The 18,844-nt window shown below is 43.6% G+C and overlaps 1 protein-coding gene across 1 annotated transcript in view; it reads left to right on the top strand.

The window, feature by feature from the left end:
- Window positions 1-18,844, top strand: part of KLF12 (KLF transcription factor 12) — a 180,592-nt gene that overhangs the window by 93,736 nt on the left and 68,012 nt on the right. Inside the window, exon 5 of the mRNA XM_082337900.1 lies at window positions 15,567-15,702. Within this exon, the coding sequence (XP_082194026.1) occupies window positions 15,567-15,702 (136 nt within the window). The remainder of the gene's footprint in view (window positions 1-15,566; window positions 15,703-18,844) is intronic.

Genomic DNA, 18,844 nt, shown 5'->3' with positions numbered 1-18,844 from the left:
CAAGGGAAAGAATGTCAGAGACATTGTTTCCATACAAAGAGAAAGCAATCGTTGGGCTGTAGGAACGTGAGAAGGAAAGGCTTTTGGAGCAAAGAGTGGTAGCAGATGCGGAGAGGTAGGTTCTATTAAGCTCAAGGAGTGGCAGTGCAATACTTTGAGTTAGGTTTCTTCTTCCAGATTAAACAGCAGAAGGGAAGGAAGCCACACGGAGTGTATATGTTGGGAATGAGTTTTGCAGACACAGGACCCGAGAGGCACGTGGAGGTGTGAAGGGAGGAAGAAAGCACATGCCAGAAGGACAGATACACTCTTGGAGAGGCGTCCAAAGAACACAGAAAGGGGACCTGGAGAGCAAGAAAAAATGAGAACAGAACAGTTACTGAGGGAGCAAAAACTTGTTAGAGATGGTGACATGATGGGTGGAGGAAGAAAAGAGAAAACAGATGTGCCCAGATACTTTGAAAAGCATAGCTTTATAAAGAACGCATTAGTGACAGAGATGGGAACATGAGGAAGGGAATGAGAGACTCATTTCAAGGTTCATCGTGTGTGAGTGAATAAAATATGGCTAATTCTCCCCTGAAATTAGGTATTGCTTGAGGCGGAAAGGGAGGGTACTGACAGATAACCTTACTTTAGGGCTTATGAGACTACAGGGCGTTTAGTAATACATTTTATAACATCTCTTGTGTACCTAATTGTGTAATGAACGGGTCTCTACAACTAAAAGACCATTTTTCTTCAACTCTCATGTCTGTTTTTGATATACTGGTGACTGTGTATTATTCTACAGGACTACAGTGATGGGTCATTCTGATGTTTAGTAGCATCCTGTTGTCCATAAATCTTTGGTTCTCCTCCCATCTCCTCAGTACCCGAGTGTGGACTGTGCCCTCTCAACAGGCTTGGACATAGCAAATGAGCTCACAGCTGATCTGGGTTTTGTTTTAAGCCTCAAAATGACGGTTTAAGAAGTTTTATTGCACTTCACACTGTGATGTAGTGATGTAATTTTAGGACTTTGTACCGTTACGTCAAGAAACGATGAATGAAAGCAGAACTTTTCACCATGTTGTCTGGGAAAAAAAAAGAAAAAGGAAAGTTTTAGTCTGTATTTTGATTTTGGAGCTTTGAGCTGCACCTGACCTTGAACTCATCCAGAATTTTTCCCGTTTGTTTTCTTTTCAAAGGTGCTAGTTGGCTCTGATAGTAGTCTCCTCTATAGGAAGCATCTCCTGATCTTGTAAAACTGGAACTTTGCTACCCCAGTTTCGTCAACAAAATTCCAGAATTTAATGTGCCATAGGGATTTCAGCCCACGAGCTCCAGGCCTCCTGAGCTGCCCTGACAATATTGCCTTTGTGCTATTATTGGCAGAGACCATTAACCAGCCCTGCAGCACTTATTAATGTACAGCTAAAGAAAAAGGATTAAGCGTTCTTTAATTTTTTTTCCTCATCAGTTGTACCCATTTTGCTATCACTAATTCTTTTGATATAAATGTTCAGATTCATTTGAATAAATATAATAAAAGAATAATGGGCAACAGTCCACTCTAGGTAATCTTCTTTTGTCAGCTTTTGCTGGAGTGTGTTTTTCTTTCTTTAATGTAAAACAATATAAATAATACAATGCAATGATGTTGCATAAATTGACTTATTAAATAAATTTCATATGTGCATAGACTAACTTCCCTTCAGTGGTCAGCTTTCATGCTGAAAACAAGAAATAAATGTACACAGATGCCAACAGGACATTGCTGTCAGGCTGAATTGGTTGCTAATCCTCTACCAGCTGAAGGAGAAATGCAGTTTCAGTATCATCTAGAGTCACTACTTTCAACTTTTACATGACTTCATCATTTTCAGAAACAAAAAAATAAGCATGCTGAAACAAAGTCAATCTGCAGATAGCACTGGCAGCATTTGTCCCATAATCTCTCTGTCGTTGCTGCTTTAGGGCTAAATCAGAGACCATGTTGATGATCCAGGGGTGTGGTTGGGAAGCACTTGAAGTTATATTTTACGTTCACCTGTATCCTAGTCCTTTTCACTCAAATGAGACTTAGGTACTTTCCCGAACAGATACTTTCAGTGCTAAAATTAATGAAAATTACATTAGACTTAAGTTCAGACCTCTCCTGGTTTTCTAGATATATGTACTTAGAGGAAAAATGCAAGAAACAGGATACAGAGAAAGGTTTTTTTTCCTTGTTATTCCCAGTTTTATTTTCCTCATGTTGAATTTTCCTTTTCGTTCCATGCTTGACTAGAACCATTTCGTTTTTAATTTTAATGCAAAGCCTTCTCAGGCCACCACCACCCCTCTAATCCTGCCTTCAGGCATTTTGCTCTTGCTCGGGTAGCTTTCTGCTTCCCCTGACGCTTCCCAGGAACCATGCAGTCCACCTCCCTCTCTCTCAGTCAAAACTGTCCTCCCAGGCAGCTGCTTTTCTAGGCAGTTCAAGCAAATACTTTTTTCTTCATGTTCTGTTGGAATTCTCTCTTCCCTCCAGCACAAGAAATCACTACCTCCTCTTCTGTTTCCCCCTCTTTTTCTATTTTTCTGGTTTTTGTAGTCCTTCCAATCTTGCTGACTGTTCTTTGAGTGCCAGTTTCAGTAGCTCAGCTTCATCTCTCCCTCCTTATCTGTTAATATTTCTAACCCCTACTGTCATGTCCTCCTCTACTGCTGCGCATCCTTCTCCGTGGCGTCGTTCATACTGGCGTTCTCCATCACACCTTCCTGCAGGAGAGTCTCAAATCTCCTTTTCTGCCTCCCAATGTGCTGCTCATTTCTGCTCTCTGTCCTGCCTCCTCTCTCCTATTTTCTTACTTGCAAGGTTTCCCGTTAAATTAAACCCTTTCTGAAGCATTGAAAATCAGATGGGTTTGCAGAGAATTAGCTCTTGTATATACGAGGTGCTGGCAGCATCCCGTCAGGTCCTGTGCCACGTGCTATGCCCCGAGGGGGGCAACGGGAGATGGGGGTATCGTGCTACAAAAGCACCCTTCTGTCAGATTGATGGTTTTTGCAGGATAAAAACCTCTCAGTTCACCTAGTGTAAATCAAAATCAGCATCAAAGCATTTTTAAGAATTTATTAACAACACATAATTAGAAGGTAATCAGTAGACAATATAGAATCATAGAATCGTTAAGGTTGGAAAAGACCCCTAAGATCACCGAGTCCAACCGTTAACCCATCACTGCCAAGTCCACCACTAAACCATGTCCTCAAATATGTTCAGTATCGGTAATACAACACTAGCCGTTTACAAAATCTTACTAAATTCCTAAAAATTTCTAACACTGTTCTGTAATCCCACAACGCTCACATATGTGCGCACACAGACGGAGGTACATGCAGGCTCCCCTGCGGACCATGGACCTTCCCCTCCAGACATCCCCGTGATGGGGAGGAGGTACTTCACTGCCACTGGGGAGGAGGCACCCCGGGGAGACCCCTAAAGTGGGGGTCTCTGTGTGCTGCCCCTGCACCGCCAGCCCAGCTGTGCAAGTTGCCCCCTACAACCTAATCCTCGTGTTATTTCATATGCACAAAGCATGGTAACGTGTTAGGGCTGTCGGGGCACGGAGGGGAGCCAGGCACAAGTCCCTGTGGTCACCGCAGGTCCGGGCTGCACCCTCTGCCACCCCCTGCAACGTGGCAAAGAGACGAAGTTCGCTTCATTCGGTGGCCACCACTGTTGTCTTGTCATCCAAAGCCTTAAAAAGCACTTGGGAGATTTTTTTTCTGTGTGGACTAGGTGGTGACCACTAGACATTATTATACATTAAAGTATTCCAGAGCATTAAAATCCCATGAAAAACTCTTTCCTCACCTTTTTTCCTCCCTGTTCAGCAATGGTGAGGATTGCTAAAAGGTGTAATTAGAGGCAGAGCAGGCAGCAGCACCTATAGATAAGGTTGCCCAGTGGTTTCCCTTAAAACCCTGTCTTCAGTTGCTGAAAGTCTGTCTATATGTTAACCATTTAGGCTAACATTTTCCATGCTGCATGTCTGCCTCAGGCTATTTCTTTTTTCTTTTTTTCTTTCTTTTTGAGGAAAGTTTCAAAAAAAAACTATTCCACTCTTCCTGAGACTGAGCGTAGAGAAAAAAATGTAGCATTTTCCATGTTGAAAAATTTATTCCAGTTTTTTTTGGTGAAAAACTCTAGAACCTCTGTGGTCTTGTGCCATGAACCTCAAGTTTGGTTTGGACCATTGTCCTTGTTTTTTGTCTTTATAAGCACTTGCGGAAATCAAGCCAAGTTCAGAGATTTGAAAAAAATAAAGAGTCCCCTTAAAGGGTAAGGCAAAAAAAAATTGTGGCTAGGAAAAGGCAAGGGGGAGGTTGGAAGGGGCTGGACAGTGGGGAGGGGGGCAGGATTGGAGGGAAAGGAGGGAGAAAAGGAGAGGTGGTGAGATGGCTACAGATGTGTGAACATGTTCAGGAGGAAAAGTGGGAAAGGGTTGGAGACAGAGGAGGGGGAAGAAGTAAAATGAGGGTAGAAAAGAGATCTGGGCAGGGTGAAGGGGAACAAGGAGAGGCTCGAACAGACGGGAGTGAAAGGGCCCGCCATGGCAGCAACACGTTCCCCTACGAACTCTGGTCCCATTAGCCTGAGTCTTTCTACTGCTTTGCTTTCAGAAGATATCCATGAATATTACTGGCAAATCATGTCCCTCTAGCAGCAGATTTCGACAAAGATAATATCCTTAAAAATTGTTTTCTGTAGTTGAGAAGAGTTACTCCATTCATTGAAGGGCCTTCTAGAAGCTCCCTCTTCATGATGGTGCACCAAGCACCTGTGCAACTTTGATATTTCTGAGGTTTTGGATTCAAGTTTTTGGGTTCTCACTCTTACGGGTTTTAAAGTTTTCAGAAGACACAACCACTTGCAAAATCCAGCAATCGGAACATTATAAATTTAAATTTGCCAACTGAACTTCATCCACTTCCCGTGTACATAAACATCCATAATGACATTGGTGTGGACTATTTTTATGTTACTATGTCTGTGTATAGACCTAGCAAAAATACACATATTGTGTCTTTTCATAGTTTACACATGCCATATTCTTCACTGTGGATACATTAATAAGCAGTAAATGCGGCACCTTTTGCTACCGATTTTTCTGCAACTTAAAACAGGTAATACCACTAGATTACATTATCCACTGCCCTTGGGTTTTTTTTAAAGTACAGCCTGTTATTTCTGCCTATTGTAAAGTTTATTCCACAAAAGTAAACTCAATTTGTAGTACAAATTTAGAAATTCAGAGAACCATTCCATATGTTTAAAGGTCAGATTATATGGTCTGTTTGTATAAATTATGCTATGGAAGAGACTCTTAATTAAAACCAGTAATGTTGCCTTTTTTATTTCATGTGAAGTGATTATCCTTTCTACATTTTAGTAGATGGTTATTTTGGATTTGAGTTGCATTGAGGTGGAGAGTTTCTTCTTTAGCTGTAATTTTTTTGTTGTTATGCACAAAAATCTTTTGCAGCTGTGTGTATTCCAACCTGTCTGCCTCCACCTTCCAAAATGTTGAATCTCTCTCCCCCTGTTTGCTTGGTTTGTCTGGAAGAAATATTAGTGATTCTTGGAAAAGAGAAGCAGGTTGGCAATGGCAAGCGAGGAAGAGAAGCAGGCAGAGGAGAGGCTTGCATTCAGGGTGGGACCTGTGTTACTGGAGATGGTGCATATATTTAAAAACTAGAGTAAATAGTAATTCTTGCCAGAATGGAGAGTTAAAACACAGGTTACAAGATATGCTGTGGTATTCGAAATTGAGAATGAGGTTGCTTGAAGACAAAGTAGCTTGGGTTGACGATGGGGAGTCCCATAAACAGTCTTCTACTTAAATTTCCAGACAAGTCATATTTCTGGCAACTCACTAGTGACATGCTTAGGTTTTTCCACTACAGAAGCACATGCACTTCTAAGATTTATCAACAGTGGATTTAACATCATGTATGTTTTTAACTAGGAGCAGGTTTGGGGAAGGGAATGAGGGAGGTGTGTATTCCAACTTCATTGGTGAAGCCCAGTGTAAGGAGGATGAGGAAGTCCATTTTAACATATCCGGAGTCCCTGCACCTTTTGGAAGCTGTTAATTCCTTCTCTTCCACGCAAAGAATGCCTCTGGTCCTTCAGCTCTGTACTCTCACCAGGGCTCAGCTTTGATCTAATTGCTTTTAGCCCACAAATTTGGATCCAGTGGAAACACATGCATAAAACTTCTCATTTATTTTATCCCTGCCTTGGATTTTATTGTGCCTTGGACCAACCTGCTGGAAACTTTCTGGTGTCTAAAATACTTCTAGAATGTTGCAGTATGTAATTTGCAATCTGCTACTGTTTGTAGTGGCTTTGCAATATTTTATTTAATATTAAATATACTCTGTCCTTATTGTTTTCCTTGTTTACATTTGATGATGGAGTATTTGTATATTGGATGCTCAGTGAGATATAAATCTCAGTAGTCTCAGTACTTTGTTTTCTGTGTAGATGAAGTCTCATGGCATTCAAATAGCTTAGAAAGAGAAAAGTCTTTTGCTTAAAAAAATAGTGTTGTATGTTTATGTATACAACCCAATGACAGAGATGCTTAAATATGTGCATATATTACATCCATGCAATCACTCTCACCTTTGTATTTCTCCACACAGCTATTCTTTTACAGGTTTATGGCAAGTTATTTGACTGGTGAAATGATTTTAAATATTGCCTGTGATCGGATCATAGCAATTAATATTCTCCGGTAGATTAGTTACACTGTGTGTTCTGTGCCAATTCCCATTCTCTGTGAACCATAGCTATGCTGGGTGCAGTTAACTGCTCTAGCTATGTAGTCCCATAAAATCTCAATAAAATCCAAAAACTGTGGAGTATGGGTAATCTTGCTATAAATTGTAATAAAAATTACCCCTGTAGACTCTATATTCTGACCATTAAGTTCATGGATACTGCTGCTTTGTACATAAAGTTTTATGAAATAAATCGACCAATTCTGCTGCCCCTACCAGACACCAAGCTGTTTTGATTGAAAATCTGATAGGTGCGTTTTCCAATGCATAAAGAGCTTATAATGAACTTTAAACGGGAAGAAAAATGCCATATATGTGCTTCATATAGTATGGACCAGCTTAGGAGGAGAAAATCATGAATGCCATCGTTCCCACAATGACTGCATTTGTTAGGTCCATAAAAACAGGATTCGGTTTTCTGAAACCCCAGTATAACACTTAATCTCTGAGAGCTTTGTTTTAAATAGTTGGTGCACATCTGCATTGGGAAGTGTTGCTTGCACCATTCAAAATGCGCAGTGGCACCTGTGATGTTCTCCTTTGGCGTTCTCCTGCTGGGGGACTCGGTGTGGGGCTCCTGTTCTCTGTAAACCTGCCAAGAAGGGGGATGTTCGCTCGTGTCCGCTCGCGGTCTGGAGCCAGATGTCAAGCTACAGCGTGAGGCTGGGGTTACACAGTTGTAAAACCTATTTTCCAAGAGTAACTGAGAAGGACGGAGATGAGTCGGTCCCTCTACTTGGCGTTTGGTCCACCCAGATGTGTTTTTTTTATCGGACGTATTTGACACAGTGGCAGTTTAAGAAAGAGCAAAAGAAGTCACTGTTGGCCAGCAATTTGCTTCTTGCAATATTTCAGGTACTGAACTGTGTCGTATGCCAAATACAGAGACCAGAGTTAGGGTTTAGACACTACAATATTCACAGCTGTTGGCAGATTATTGGTTTTTATGATGATTACCGTGTCCCCCTGTGAATTACTCCTCTTCCCAATTTGCCCACTAGGGCCCTGAGGCCAAAGATCATTTTCTTCAGCGTCGCTGCTGGGGACCGAGAGCCTCTGTGGCCGTAAGCGAATGGTGGCAGGCGGGGAGAGAGCAGGAGCAAGCGAGGCCGTGCAGTGCTGTTGCTGTTGTCCCATCTTCAGGCACTTACTGAGGTCCCCCAGACACTTGTGTGCTCCTTTCCCAGAAAACCAAGGCATGACAGAGTCGCATGGCAAAGGCTCTTCTCCTCCCCTTCCCAGCAAGCAGCGGGTCCGCAGTGGCTCAACAGGGCACTGAGCCACCTTCCTCTGCTAGGGCTGGTACCCCAGCACCTGGCCAGAGAAGGAGGGGGGGTCACACCACCGAATTCCCCGTGCGGTGCACAGAGGCGGGTGGGCTCAGCACCCCTGAAAGGTACCCATCTGCCTCCGCTGGCTGTATGGGAGGGTTGGGGCAATTGTATTTGCAACACAGGTGCCTGAAGACAGGAGGTGAGAGGCTCTTCCTTCCCTTCCCAGTGTCACCCAGGTCCTGATGTCCAGGGCTCTCGGAGAGGCTGGGGGCTGATGGAAATGTACAGTTAGGTGCCATTGGGTCCTGGGGTCATTGTGACTGGCAGACTATTATTATTAGGTTCAAGCTACATCTTCCACAGCATTTCTGACACTGGCAGATTGTAGCATGTTGTGCTAAAGCACAAGTGCCATATAATTTTCTTAACCGTATTTTCCAGTATCATCCTTCTGGGAGTTTGGCAACGAATGTCGCTTTGTTACTTCAGTCCTTCCAGCTCTGCAGACACATGGACGCACATGTGTGTAACAGCAGTACTAAGGAGATTCTTGTAAGTGTAAAGTTTTGGAGTGTCGGGTAGTATTTGGTTTTCCATTCCTGATGGAGGTTAGTGCAAAACGACTGTTGCTTGCAGCCAGAGATAATCTTCTTTTAGCTGCTGTATGCCAGCATGCACTGGAAGCAACTGGCGAGGAGCTTCTAAGACAGACATTTGGCAACAGCAAGCATGACTCTTTCTGGCTTGTTTGAGGTACCTCACGTTTCTGCATAATTTAAACTTCCATTGCAATAAAAATCTGTGGCTATGTTTGCGAGAGCAAACACGTCCCCTGGGCGTGGATCAGAGATAGCAAGCCCAGAGGGGCCTCCCCACCATCCAGGCTGGCGTCTCACCTAGCACGGGCCGTGGCATTACCCTCCCCGCTGCAAACCTGTGTAACCCTTCTTGTGGCTGGCAAGTCTAGTGGGTGGATGTCAGGGCTGCTTGGAAATCCCATCATGAGCAATCGTTTTGATTAGCAGGTTGAATATTAGGCATCCTTCAGAGAAAGCAGGGTGGGGAGTTTAATGTGTGAAACAAAAGCGAAGGGACTCTGAATTTGGAAATCCTTTCAAAAAGCAGAAATAGATTTTTAATTATTTAAGAGAGCAACTCTTCAGTTTTTATTATGATGTGGTATATCAGCAGGCCTACATGTATGTATGTTTACAAAGTTGTTAGCAGAGAAGTTAGTTAATTTAATGCAGAAAACTGAGGTTTTAAGATAAAGTGAGCCAGAGGCTTCAATATTTCAGGATGCTGAAATTTTCTCTCTCTGCTTTCACACCAGCAAGAATCATCTCATAATGAGTCATTTCGGCATTAGTTAATACTACGTGGCTTAGCTATAAAGAGAGGCAAAACTCCTGGTGGTTACTTAGTTTTCTCCTGCTCTTAAATATTTCATTCATCTTTAACCCAAGGGGCTCATATTTGCCTTTAAATCAAAGATTGTAGACATGAAATTACTTCTAGTGGGTCTTCATGAGCCTACTGATGGGATGAGTTTTCATCTCTTTCACTTGCAGGAATTTTGACTGTAGAAAATAAATCAGGTTGCGGTAACGGAAAACTGCCAGCGGTGATAGCAGTATGTCAGCGTATGGCCCTTTACACGCCGAGAAGGGCCCAGATTCAGGCCACCTACAGGCAAATAACTGCAGGATTTCTGATGGCGCTTGGCCTTGCCCGACAAGGTCAGAGCACTTGAGCTTCGTATCCCTAAATAATCGCTGCTGGAAAGAAGCAAAGCGATGAGGACATATTCGGGCTCCACCCCAATATGACAGACAGGAGATAGCGTTTACCCAACAGCCTAGTAAAACCAGCACATGTGTGAGTAGCAAGAGGAGGCGTGCTGGGCTCTTCTCAGCCTGGAGACATTTAAATCTGCAGTCCCCCCTTCCCAAGAGTTGCCCCGATCTGGACAGGAGCACCGGTTTAGAGAGTGGAGAAGGAGAAAAATACCCTGATGGCGTGGCCCTGGGCTCAGGTTATTCCCTGGAAAGGTGGAGGCTGCATCCTGTTCCGAGGGGTTCGTCTGCCCTTAGCAGGCGGCAGGCTGCCTTCTTCCCAGAGACTCTGCTTCCATGACATGGCTCATCCTGTACACCATGCAGCCGTGTGCCAGAAAGCACAAATTCAATCAGTGCTTATTAGAAAGTTGCTGTGCAAGTTTAAATCTGTTCCGGCGCTGTAAAAGGAGCAATTTTGTCCTGAGAAGCGGAATCAGGTATTGTCTGGCCCCCACAGCCAGCATAAATTTTAAAGCCAGAAACTTTAGTTTGATAGAAATAGAAGCAAGCTTCTATCTGATCCAGATCAGATTTTTTCCTACTGGCAACTGACAGTTGGCAGATACAATATTAATTGTATTAGAGTATTTACAGGCTGGTATGAGCCTTACGTGAGACCCGTTTGCACATCTTACCTTAAAACAAGTGCAGAGAGTGAATTTGCTCATACTGCCCGAAGGGAAACTCCTTTTTGCTGCAGTTTGGCAAAGGGGCGATTGAGAAGTGATTGCATATATGTACATGCATCAAGAGCAGTTCTCTGTACTTTCCTTAGCAAAAAGGATCATTGTTTCTGGAGGCTAACAAGGATGGAAAGCGACGTGGCCGCTTGCAGCCTTCAGTACTTGCAGACGTTCTTAAATAACTCCCCTGGCTCGCCAGTCTTTTCAGCGTGGCGTGCTAACAGCTTGCTGCTGTAGCTCCTGTGCACTCCTTCAATGACACCTTTGTCCCACGAAAGTAGTCTCTCACTCGTTTCTTTTTGCTTGCCTCGCCTTAGTCTCATTCACACTTCACAAAACCACTGGATAGCTCTGTCGGACAAATCTTGCTTTTCAAGAGGAGTAGCAAGGGCAAGAAAACCAGCTCATTTTTAAGGCTTGAGCTTTATTAATGAAATGTGTCTGCCTGTGATAGGGAGGACTCGATTCAGTGACCCAGCCGAGTCCCTTCTGGACCCATGGTCCTAAGTTCAAGGAAAGGCTTGGTTGTCAGAGCAAGGTACAGCACGAAGGGAGGTTAAAATGCACTAGCATGTTTTGTGGGCTCTCCTCCACCTTGCTTGCCAATCACATGCCATTCCTCACTTGTCCTCCACCTTTTTTATCTCATTTGCTAAACTATCTCTTGCCAGCATCTCTTCATTCTTTCCAGTTTGATGTTCGTTAGGCCAATAATTACTCTTAATTCAGTGTTTATGAACTGCTGCTGGTATTTATAAACCTTGGTGCCAGCAGTTCGACAGTTGTTCTTAGATGTCCGACAGAAAGTCAAAGCTGTTGACATAAGTAGGAGTCATGAACTCTGAATGTATAAAAATTCTGTACTGCACACTGTAGTGGGTGGTGAGGAGGAGATATCTGTTAGGCTTTTGGCCAGTTGGTTATTCACATGGCTCATTTGGGGGAGGAGAATAACTTTAAAGGCTGTTTTTCCCCGCAGCAGCTGCAGCCACGCTGATGAGAAAGCAGGGCAGTTTACACCAGCTGGCAGCGGTGCAGTTCAGCCTCCCGGTTAGCTCCCTCGGCTCCCCAGCGCCTCGGCCACCCAAGTCTGCAAGCTGAGAAGACGTCACAAACGGAGGAGGGGACAAAAAGGGGTGTATATGTGGGCCGACATTAAAAAATAAGGGAATGATCCCTACATCATTCTCTCATTTAATTATCATCTTTAGTTAGGTTCACTGCAAAAATATAACAAAAAATGTCCTTGAATTGCCCACCTTTGAATTTGCCCACTGATACGTTTCCATTCCTCGCCTTTTGTTCTCACCATGCTCAAGTGTCACAACACCTCGTGATGTGCTCAAACGTTGGCGTCTGGTGGGGCAAACCGTGCCCAGTGGGCCAAATTGTCCCTAGGTGCAAAAGCACAACCCCATTGGCAACTTCATGGCTATGGTAGGAGTATACAGAATAGGATTTACCTTGCTGAGCAGAAACAAAAAGAAGGTAGCATTTTAATGTAATTGAGAGTTTTCATCCTAGCACATTCCTCTGGTAATCTAAAAACAACACCAAATACCATAGCAGTCTCAATTATATCTTAAGAGCTGACAATCTGCAATAATAATGAAACAGCATGTCTTATAAGGAACAAAAGTATGTAAGATTTTTCATACACATTGATACTGTCTCTTTATGTAGGTGTATTCACACTTAAGTAATCAAAATTTGTGTATAATAACTGTATTACAGACTAGATTATGTGACAACTTTCGTGATTTCAAGTTAGGCTTAGGTTTAAACATTAAGAAAGTTTCTGAGCTAGCTCCTTAAAACTTCTGCTGCAGTGGAAATCAGATTAAGCCACCATTAATACAAAGTATCGAATACATAGTTTTTTGTTACAATTTTAATTTTATTTACAAACATTAGCTTTCATAAAAGCATCACATATAGCAGCATTTCAATACTGGGCAGATACAAACATGTAACTTCTTGTACTGAGATTCACTTTAAAAAAAACTGAAGAAGTAATGAAATAAGTAATAATAATCTCATACTTAAAGTTGCTTTGAAGAAGGAACATTAGGGAACAAGACATCCTCAAAAATAGCACTTCTTTCCAAATAGTCTTCTGGGACTAAATCAGCTGACTAGGTGGTTCAGTTGCTCTTAAGTCAAGTACTAGATTATCCCTAATGCTCAGATATGCATTGAATACCATCATGTGTAAGTTGTGATTTTAAGAAGCACAGTCAGAATGGTGCTCATTCTACCTGAAACAATTAAATGTTTGGAACAATTTCTAAGTTGCTGTATGGTTGTCTCATGTAGGTCATTGTTCATTGTCAACAGTCTCTGCTTTGATAACCAAAAGGTGTTTTCTTTACCACACATTAAGAAATAATAAGCAGTCCAAATGTAGCCAGCATTACTGAGGCTCCTAACCTGTGCTAGTAGAAAGCTAAGAGAAGTCACACTGTGCATCTGTAAATGCACTGTGCTTCCAGAAGGGATTGTTGCATCAGCTTACTGAACATATGTTAATAGTATTTTCTTTATGAAGTTCTTAAACATAAAAAAATGCAGCTGAAGGGTAGTTATAATCACTCACTGTTCTTTTACTCAGAGGTGGTTCACAGCTAAGACATAAATTAAAATTTAAGACCAACTTTCCCTTGAGTCATAACTCATTTGGGGAAGGCTTTCTTTTCGAGAGCCCAGCTATCCATCAGTGCTACTTTTATGGCTGCACAGCTCCTGGAGTATCTACAGCCCTCTCATTCTTCAGTGTAACTCAGTCCCTTTTCTAGAGTCAGTGAACACGGTAACATAAGAAACATGGCAAAATGGAAATTTAACTGTGACTTTTGGAGCTGCTGTCTAGCCATAGGCTTGCTGAACTGTTCATGATCTCTAAAGGGAGCCTGTGATACCTGTTGTCCAGGGCTGTGGTTAGCCTGAGCTGAGTAGGAATGACAGTTACTTTTCTTGAAAAGCACGTCGCAAGGCCCAGAAGTTGTCCTGTATCTGACACTGCAATACAGGAGAGCACAAGCTAACAAACTTAACAGTTAGTTTTTTAAATAAATAATCTTGGATTCCCCTATTTCACCTGGCCAAACAAAACAAACACATATTTAAACAAATCTGTTTGCCTATCTTCCCCTTCCTGCTCCTCTTTCGCAGTGTCAGGCATCTCTCCAGTTTTGCTCTCTACTCCAGCTGCTTTCCCTGTCTCTCAGCACTTACTAATCGTGTGTGGTATTTAATGGCTGAAGAGGAATGTCTCTTTCTCTACATCACCTCTGAAGTTTGTCATTGGGTCTGTCCCCTGACACAAGCAACCCCCAGTTCCTCTCAGGACTATCCCAAGGCACCCTTGTGCCTCATAGTTCCCCTCACACCCATTTCTTGGTTTCCTCCCCCTGCCCATATGCAGGTTGTGCTTACTTCCCTTTGGAGGGCAGCAGCCAGGATAAAAGGGAAGGCAGGTAGCCTACCTTTCTGCCCTCCATTCCTTTCCCATCTCTTTTTGGCACAAAATGTAACTCTGGTGGGTTGATCTTGGCTGGCTGCCAGATGCCCACCCAGCTGCTCTCACACTCTCCTCGACAGGATGGGGGAGAAAATAAGGTGGAAGAGCTCATGGGCTGAGATAAAGACATGGAGATCACTCACCAGTTACTGTCACGGGCAAAACAGGCTTGACTTGGAGAAAATTAATTTAGTTTATTGCCAATTAGAAGTAGATTAGGACAGTAAGAACCTGCCCTCCGCCCCCTTTATTCCGGGCTCCACTTAACTCCTTCATTCAGGGGGATGGGGAATGGGAGCTGTGGTCAGTCCGTAACAGCTCCTCTCTGCTGTTCCTTCCTCCTCATGCTGTTCCCCTGCTCCACTGTGGTCTCTTCAGGTGAAGGGGAATCTCTGCTCCACCACGGAACAGCACGTCCTCTCCTCCTTCCCCTCTCACCTTGGTGTCTGCAGGGCTGTTTTGCACACTTTCTTCCTCGCTCTGCTTGCGTGGCGGTTTTTTTGCTCTTTCTTAAACACGTTTTCCCCGAGGTGCCACCACCTTGGCTGATGGGCTCAGCCGTGCCCTGCGGTGGGTCCATTGGGGACGGCTGGACCTGGCTGTGTCCGGCATGGGGCAGCCCCGGCCTCTCCTCACAGAGGCCACGCCTGCAGCCCCCCGCTGCCAACACCTGGGTGCCTGCACCCAGCGCATTGCCATACCATATGGATACTGTAAGCTGTGGATGGACGAAACAATCCTGCAATTCCTGATCTTCGGCTGTTCCTAAGACCCGAGACTATGTGACTTTTCACAAAAATCTGCCTAAGCCTAGCTGACATCAGTCACCAGAAAGTTAGTTGCCTGTGTGAAGTTACATGCAGCAGCTTTGCCACATGTAATGTGGAGGGGAGGTTCCTTCAGAGATTGACAGTGGTGTTGAAATGAGTCAGAAATCAGTACAACTGAGGGGTTTTTGACACCTAACTTTTAGTTAACTGGAGTGACATGGGTCCCAGCCTGGTATCTCATGATGGACAGTTGAAATCAAAGATTGTTCCTGAAATTTTGCTGTAAAATTTACTCTTGAGTGTGCTGTGTTGTGCAAAACAGACATAGCCCTTTCCCTTTGCTTTCTGAAGACATCCAGAATAAGTAACTTGAGGATAAACTGAGTTTTTGATGAATATTACACACACAGTTTTATTTCAGGTCCGCCGAATGCGTTGGTGTAGCCTGTGTGTGTTCGCACGCCTACACGCCGCTGGAGATGCTCGCGCCTCGCTGTAGCACTGCTAGGTGCCTTTGAGAATCCACCACCTGATTTGGGAAGCTCAGCACAAAGCGGTGCCATCCAGCCCCAGCGAGCAGATGTGTTGTGCACCCTTATGTTGTTCTGGGATGAGATTAATTTCAGCACGCTCATATTAATCCATTATATGTCTCTTTCCAGCACAAATGGACCCCCGAGGCCTATCTCCCAGACAAATTAAAAGTGACAGTGATGATGACGACCTGCCAAATGTGACCTTAGATAGCGTTAATGAAACTGGATCTACAGCGCTCTCCATAGCCAGAGCAGTACAAGAGTAAGTATCACATTCCCAGAGCGAGATGAGTGTTGCTGAGGTGCTCCCTGGCCGAGGGAGGCACCGGCCCTCGGCGGTGCCGCGGGGGTGTCCCCCCAGCTGCGGGCTGGCATACCTGCCAGCATCTCTTCTGTGTAGCTTCCTTACCTTTAGGAAGAGATGGCTGTCTCTCTCATCTCTCTCTGATCCTCTCTCCCTTTCTTTCTCTCCGTCCTCATTATTAGGTAAAGTTTCAAATTGAAGTTGTTTCTTCCCCTTTATTTACTTGCAAAGCTTGCAGTGTTTTTATATCCTCTTCAAAGGGAGACCAGGTTAGACTTTCACTCAAAAAACATGGAATTTTTCTGTGACTGAAAACAGCATCAAGAAGTTCCTTCTAGTTGCTGTCAAATAGGAACTACCTACATTTCTCCTGAAGGACAGTGTCATTGAAAGGAAATTAGTGAGGGGCTTTGAACAGTTTTTCCATTGCTATTATTTTTCTGTGTACTTCTACTCACTGGATGGACAAATAATTTCTTAATGTAATGTCTGTATGGCTTGTTTAAAAAAAAGTAAAAGTTTATCATGAACATTAGCAATTCTGTAGATGCATCAGCTTGCTCAGTCACTGTAGCAGCTGGAAGGGAACCAACTGTGAGGTAAATAAGTATTAATATCCCTATTTTATAGGTGAGCAAAATGAGGTTATGCGTAAAGGTCACCCTGTAGGTCTGAAGCAGAGCTGGAAATAGAACTAGAGCCTCCAGGCACTGAAGCCTGTGCTAGACCCACAAAACACATTACTTTATCTGAGAGGTTCAAAATACAGGCATTCTGGATGTTATTAAATAGGAAGGGATATAATAAAGGCCATTAGACATTGTTATTATAGAATTTATTGTAGATAGATTTTAAACGTCTTATCTAAAAGTACTTAGTTTTGCTTTGTTTTCCTGGCCATCAGTAGCCAAAAGCGCTGACGTTTCTAAAGCGCTGACATTTCTAAAGCAATGTCCTATTTGCTTAGAGGAAACTAAGCCATGTTTGAGGGGGAACTATTTTTTGGGGGTTTTCACTAGACATCCACTAATTCATTTTCTAGTCAAGCAGAGTAACCTCAAACCTATATTCCCCTTAAGCAGAGCAGGAGTTCCCTATGGGCAAGGCAAGGCGTTGGCTCTCACTGTAATTAGCATGCTCCCCTTGTGATGGTGATTGATAAAGGAAGGCAAGGTTTCTTCACCAGTGACACTATGGCTTGATAGACAGGCCTCACGTATTTTGAATTTGCTAGTTACAACACCAGGCCCTGAAGTGCTAAGTATTTTTTTCTCAGTTTATAGCACACATAATAAACCAGAAAAATAAAACAACCCCTCATGATTTTGCACTAAATGGTTCTGTCTAATTAATAGAAAGAGGAAGCATGGGGTGCTAGCAAATACTTCTAACATATGACTGGCAAGCAGATACTGTTCTCTGTGACTGATATTGCTTGAACACTTAAAGAATTGGTCTAACCATGAAAAGCTTTTTTAGCTTTTCCACGATGCATTCCACAGTTTGTGAAGGTAAATGTGTTGAATATTACTTGGCTGGCTCTGCAGCTTAAGAATTAAATTAAGAAATTTAATAATATAACATCAACTCATTCTTGTTACAGGTTTTATTTAAACAGTAATCTGTTAGTTTATTTCAAAAGCCCTATTAGGAAAATCTAATTTGACTGCGATCTGCAATTTGTCTTCTTTTTCACTTCATTCTCAGTCACAGACACCACACATACAGCTGCTGAGCTGAGAAGAGACATTAGCAAGTTATACCAACTCCGCTCAGTCCATTTCTTTCTTGGTCTATAATATAGTGCCTTACAGGCAGGCCCTATTCTTCATTTAGGCATCTAACACGTACCTTAATATTAGACATTTAGCAAAGCAGTCCACCGATAATAAAAGCCCGCATTCTACGTACCCTTGTTGCAGAGAGGAAAGTGCCTTTGAAGCCTTCCAAAGGGAGATCCTGTGTGCTCAATTTCAGCATCTAAACTTAGCAGACAGGAATTTCCTCTGAGGATGTGGAAAGGCACCTACTGTTCTGCTGAATAACCGGGCAGCGTAGGGGCATGCATAGAAAGACTGCTTCAGTAGGCAGTACAGCGTAGGTCTGCGCCAAGTGCCTAAGTGAGGCAGGCTGGACCTCAGAGTCTAGAAGACTGTCCCATGGAGTGTGTTCTTTCTTAAGTGAGCTTGTAAGCTCTTTCTTGTGAATAGTTACACAGTTAACAACAAAAAATAACTTCTTGCTGAGAGACAGTCTTCTCTTCTTGTGGGATACTGGCTGGGAAGTGCAGCATGGCACCTCCAAAGGGATGGCAGCATCCTTTCCTTCAATACCGGATTGCTGTTGTGCAATCTTGTCTTTGTTAAACAAAATACCAAGCCTAGCTTGTAGGTGCTGGTGGCAGGTGCGAGGCAACAGTTGACCTTTTTCTGGTTGGTTTTCAGACATGTTTTAAATTATCCTGCATAAGGATTATAAATATATATATATATGTATGTATATATATTTGCCTATTGCCACCTATTGTCCAGGAGCAGAAAGGGATTTCATATACCCTGTGGTAGGTGTTTGCTTTGGGTCGGTCCTTGTGCAGCCCCTCACGCAATGTGTGGGCCTGTGAGGCATTGCCTTGGTGAGGCTCCTGACTTCCCCTGGGCGCTGTCTGTGGGGTTCAGGATTCGTCTTGCGTAGTTAGACATCTGCAATGTAGCTGTCTGCATCTGCGCTAGTTATCTCGCCTCCCTGCATACGGGCCGCATAGCAGTTGCTGTGTCCAGGCGGTAATTCTTTCGACCTATTCTAGCTGTCTAATTTAGGGAGAGAGAGAGACTCGAGCCCATGAGCGCCTGTTCCTCTCCATTGAGTGCAGGCGGTGCAGACAGCTGCCTGGGACACACGTGTCAGCACTGCCGATCTCTGGTGTGAGGTGAGGGTAAGGCAACCCACGGCGCCTGACTGGGGAGTCAGCGCGCCAGAAGCTGGGAGTGACAGGACGATGCTGAATGCTCCAACATCTTCCCTTGGATCTAAATCTGCCAGGTGGGGTTAGCAATGCCGAGGTTTTAACCACGACCTGAAGGAAATCAACTAGTCAGTGTTT

This window comes from Platalea leucorodia (assembly GCF_965183815.1).
Source record: "Platalea leucorodia genome assembly, chromosome: 2".
In the NCBI taxonomy this organism is placed as follows: domain Eukaryota; kingdom Metazoa; phylum Chordata; class Aves; order Pelecaniformes; family Threskiornithidae; genus Platalea; species Platalea leucorodia.
The sequence above is the reverse complement of the archived record's forward strand: the minus strand, read 5'-3'. Positions and strand labels throughout refer to the sequence as shown.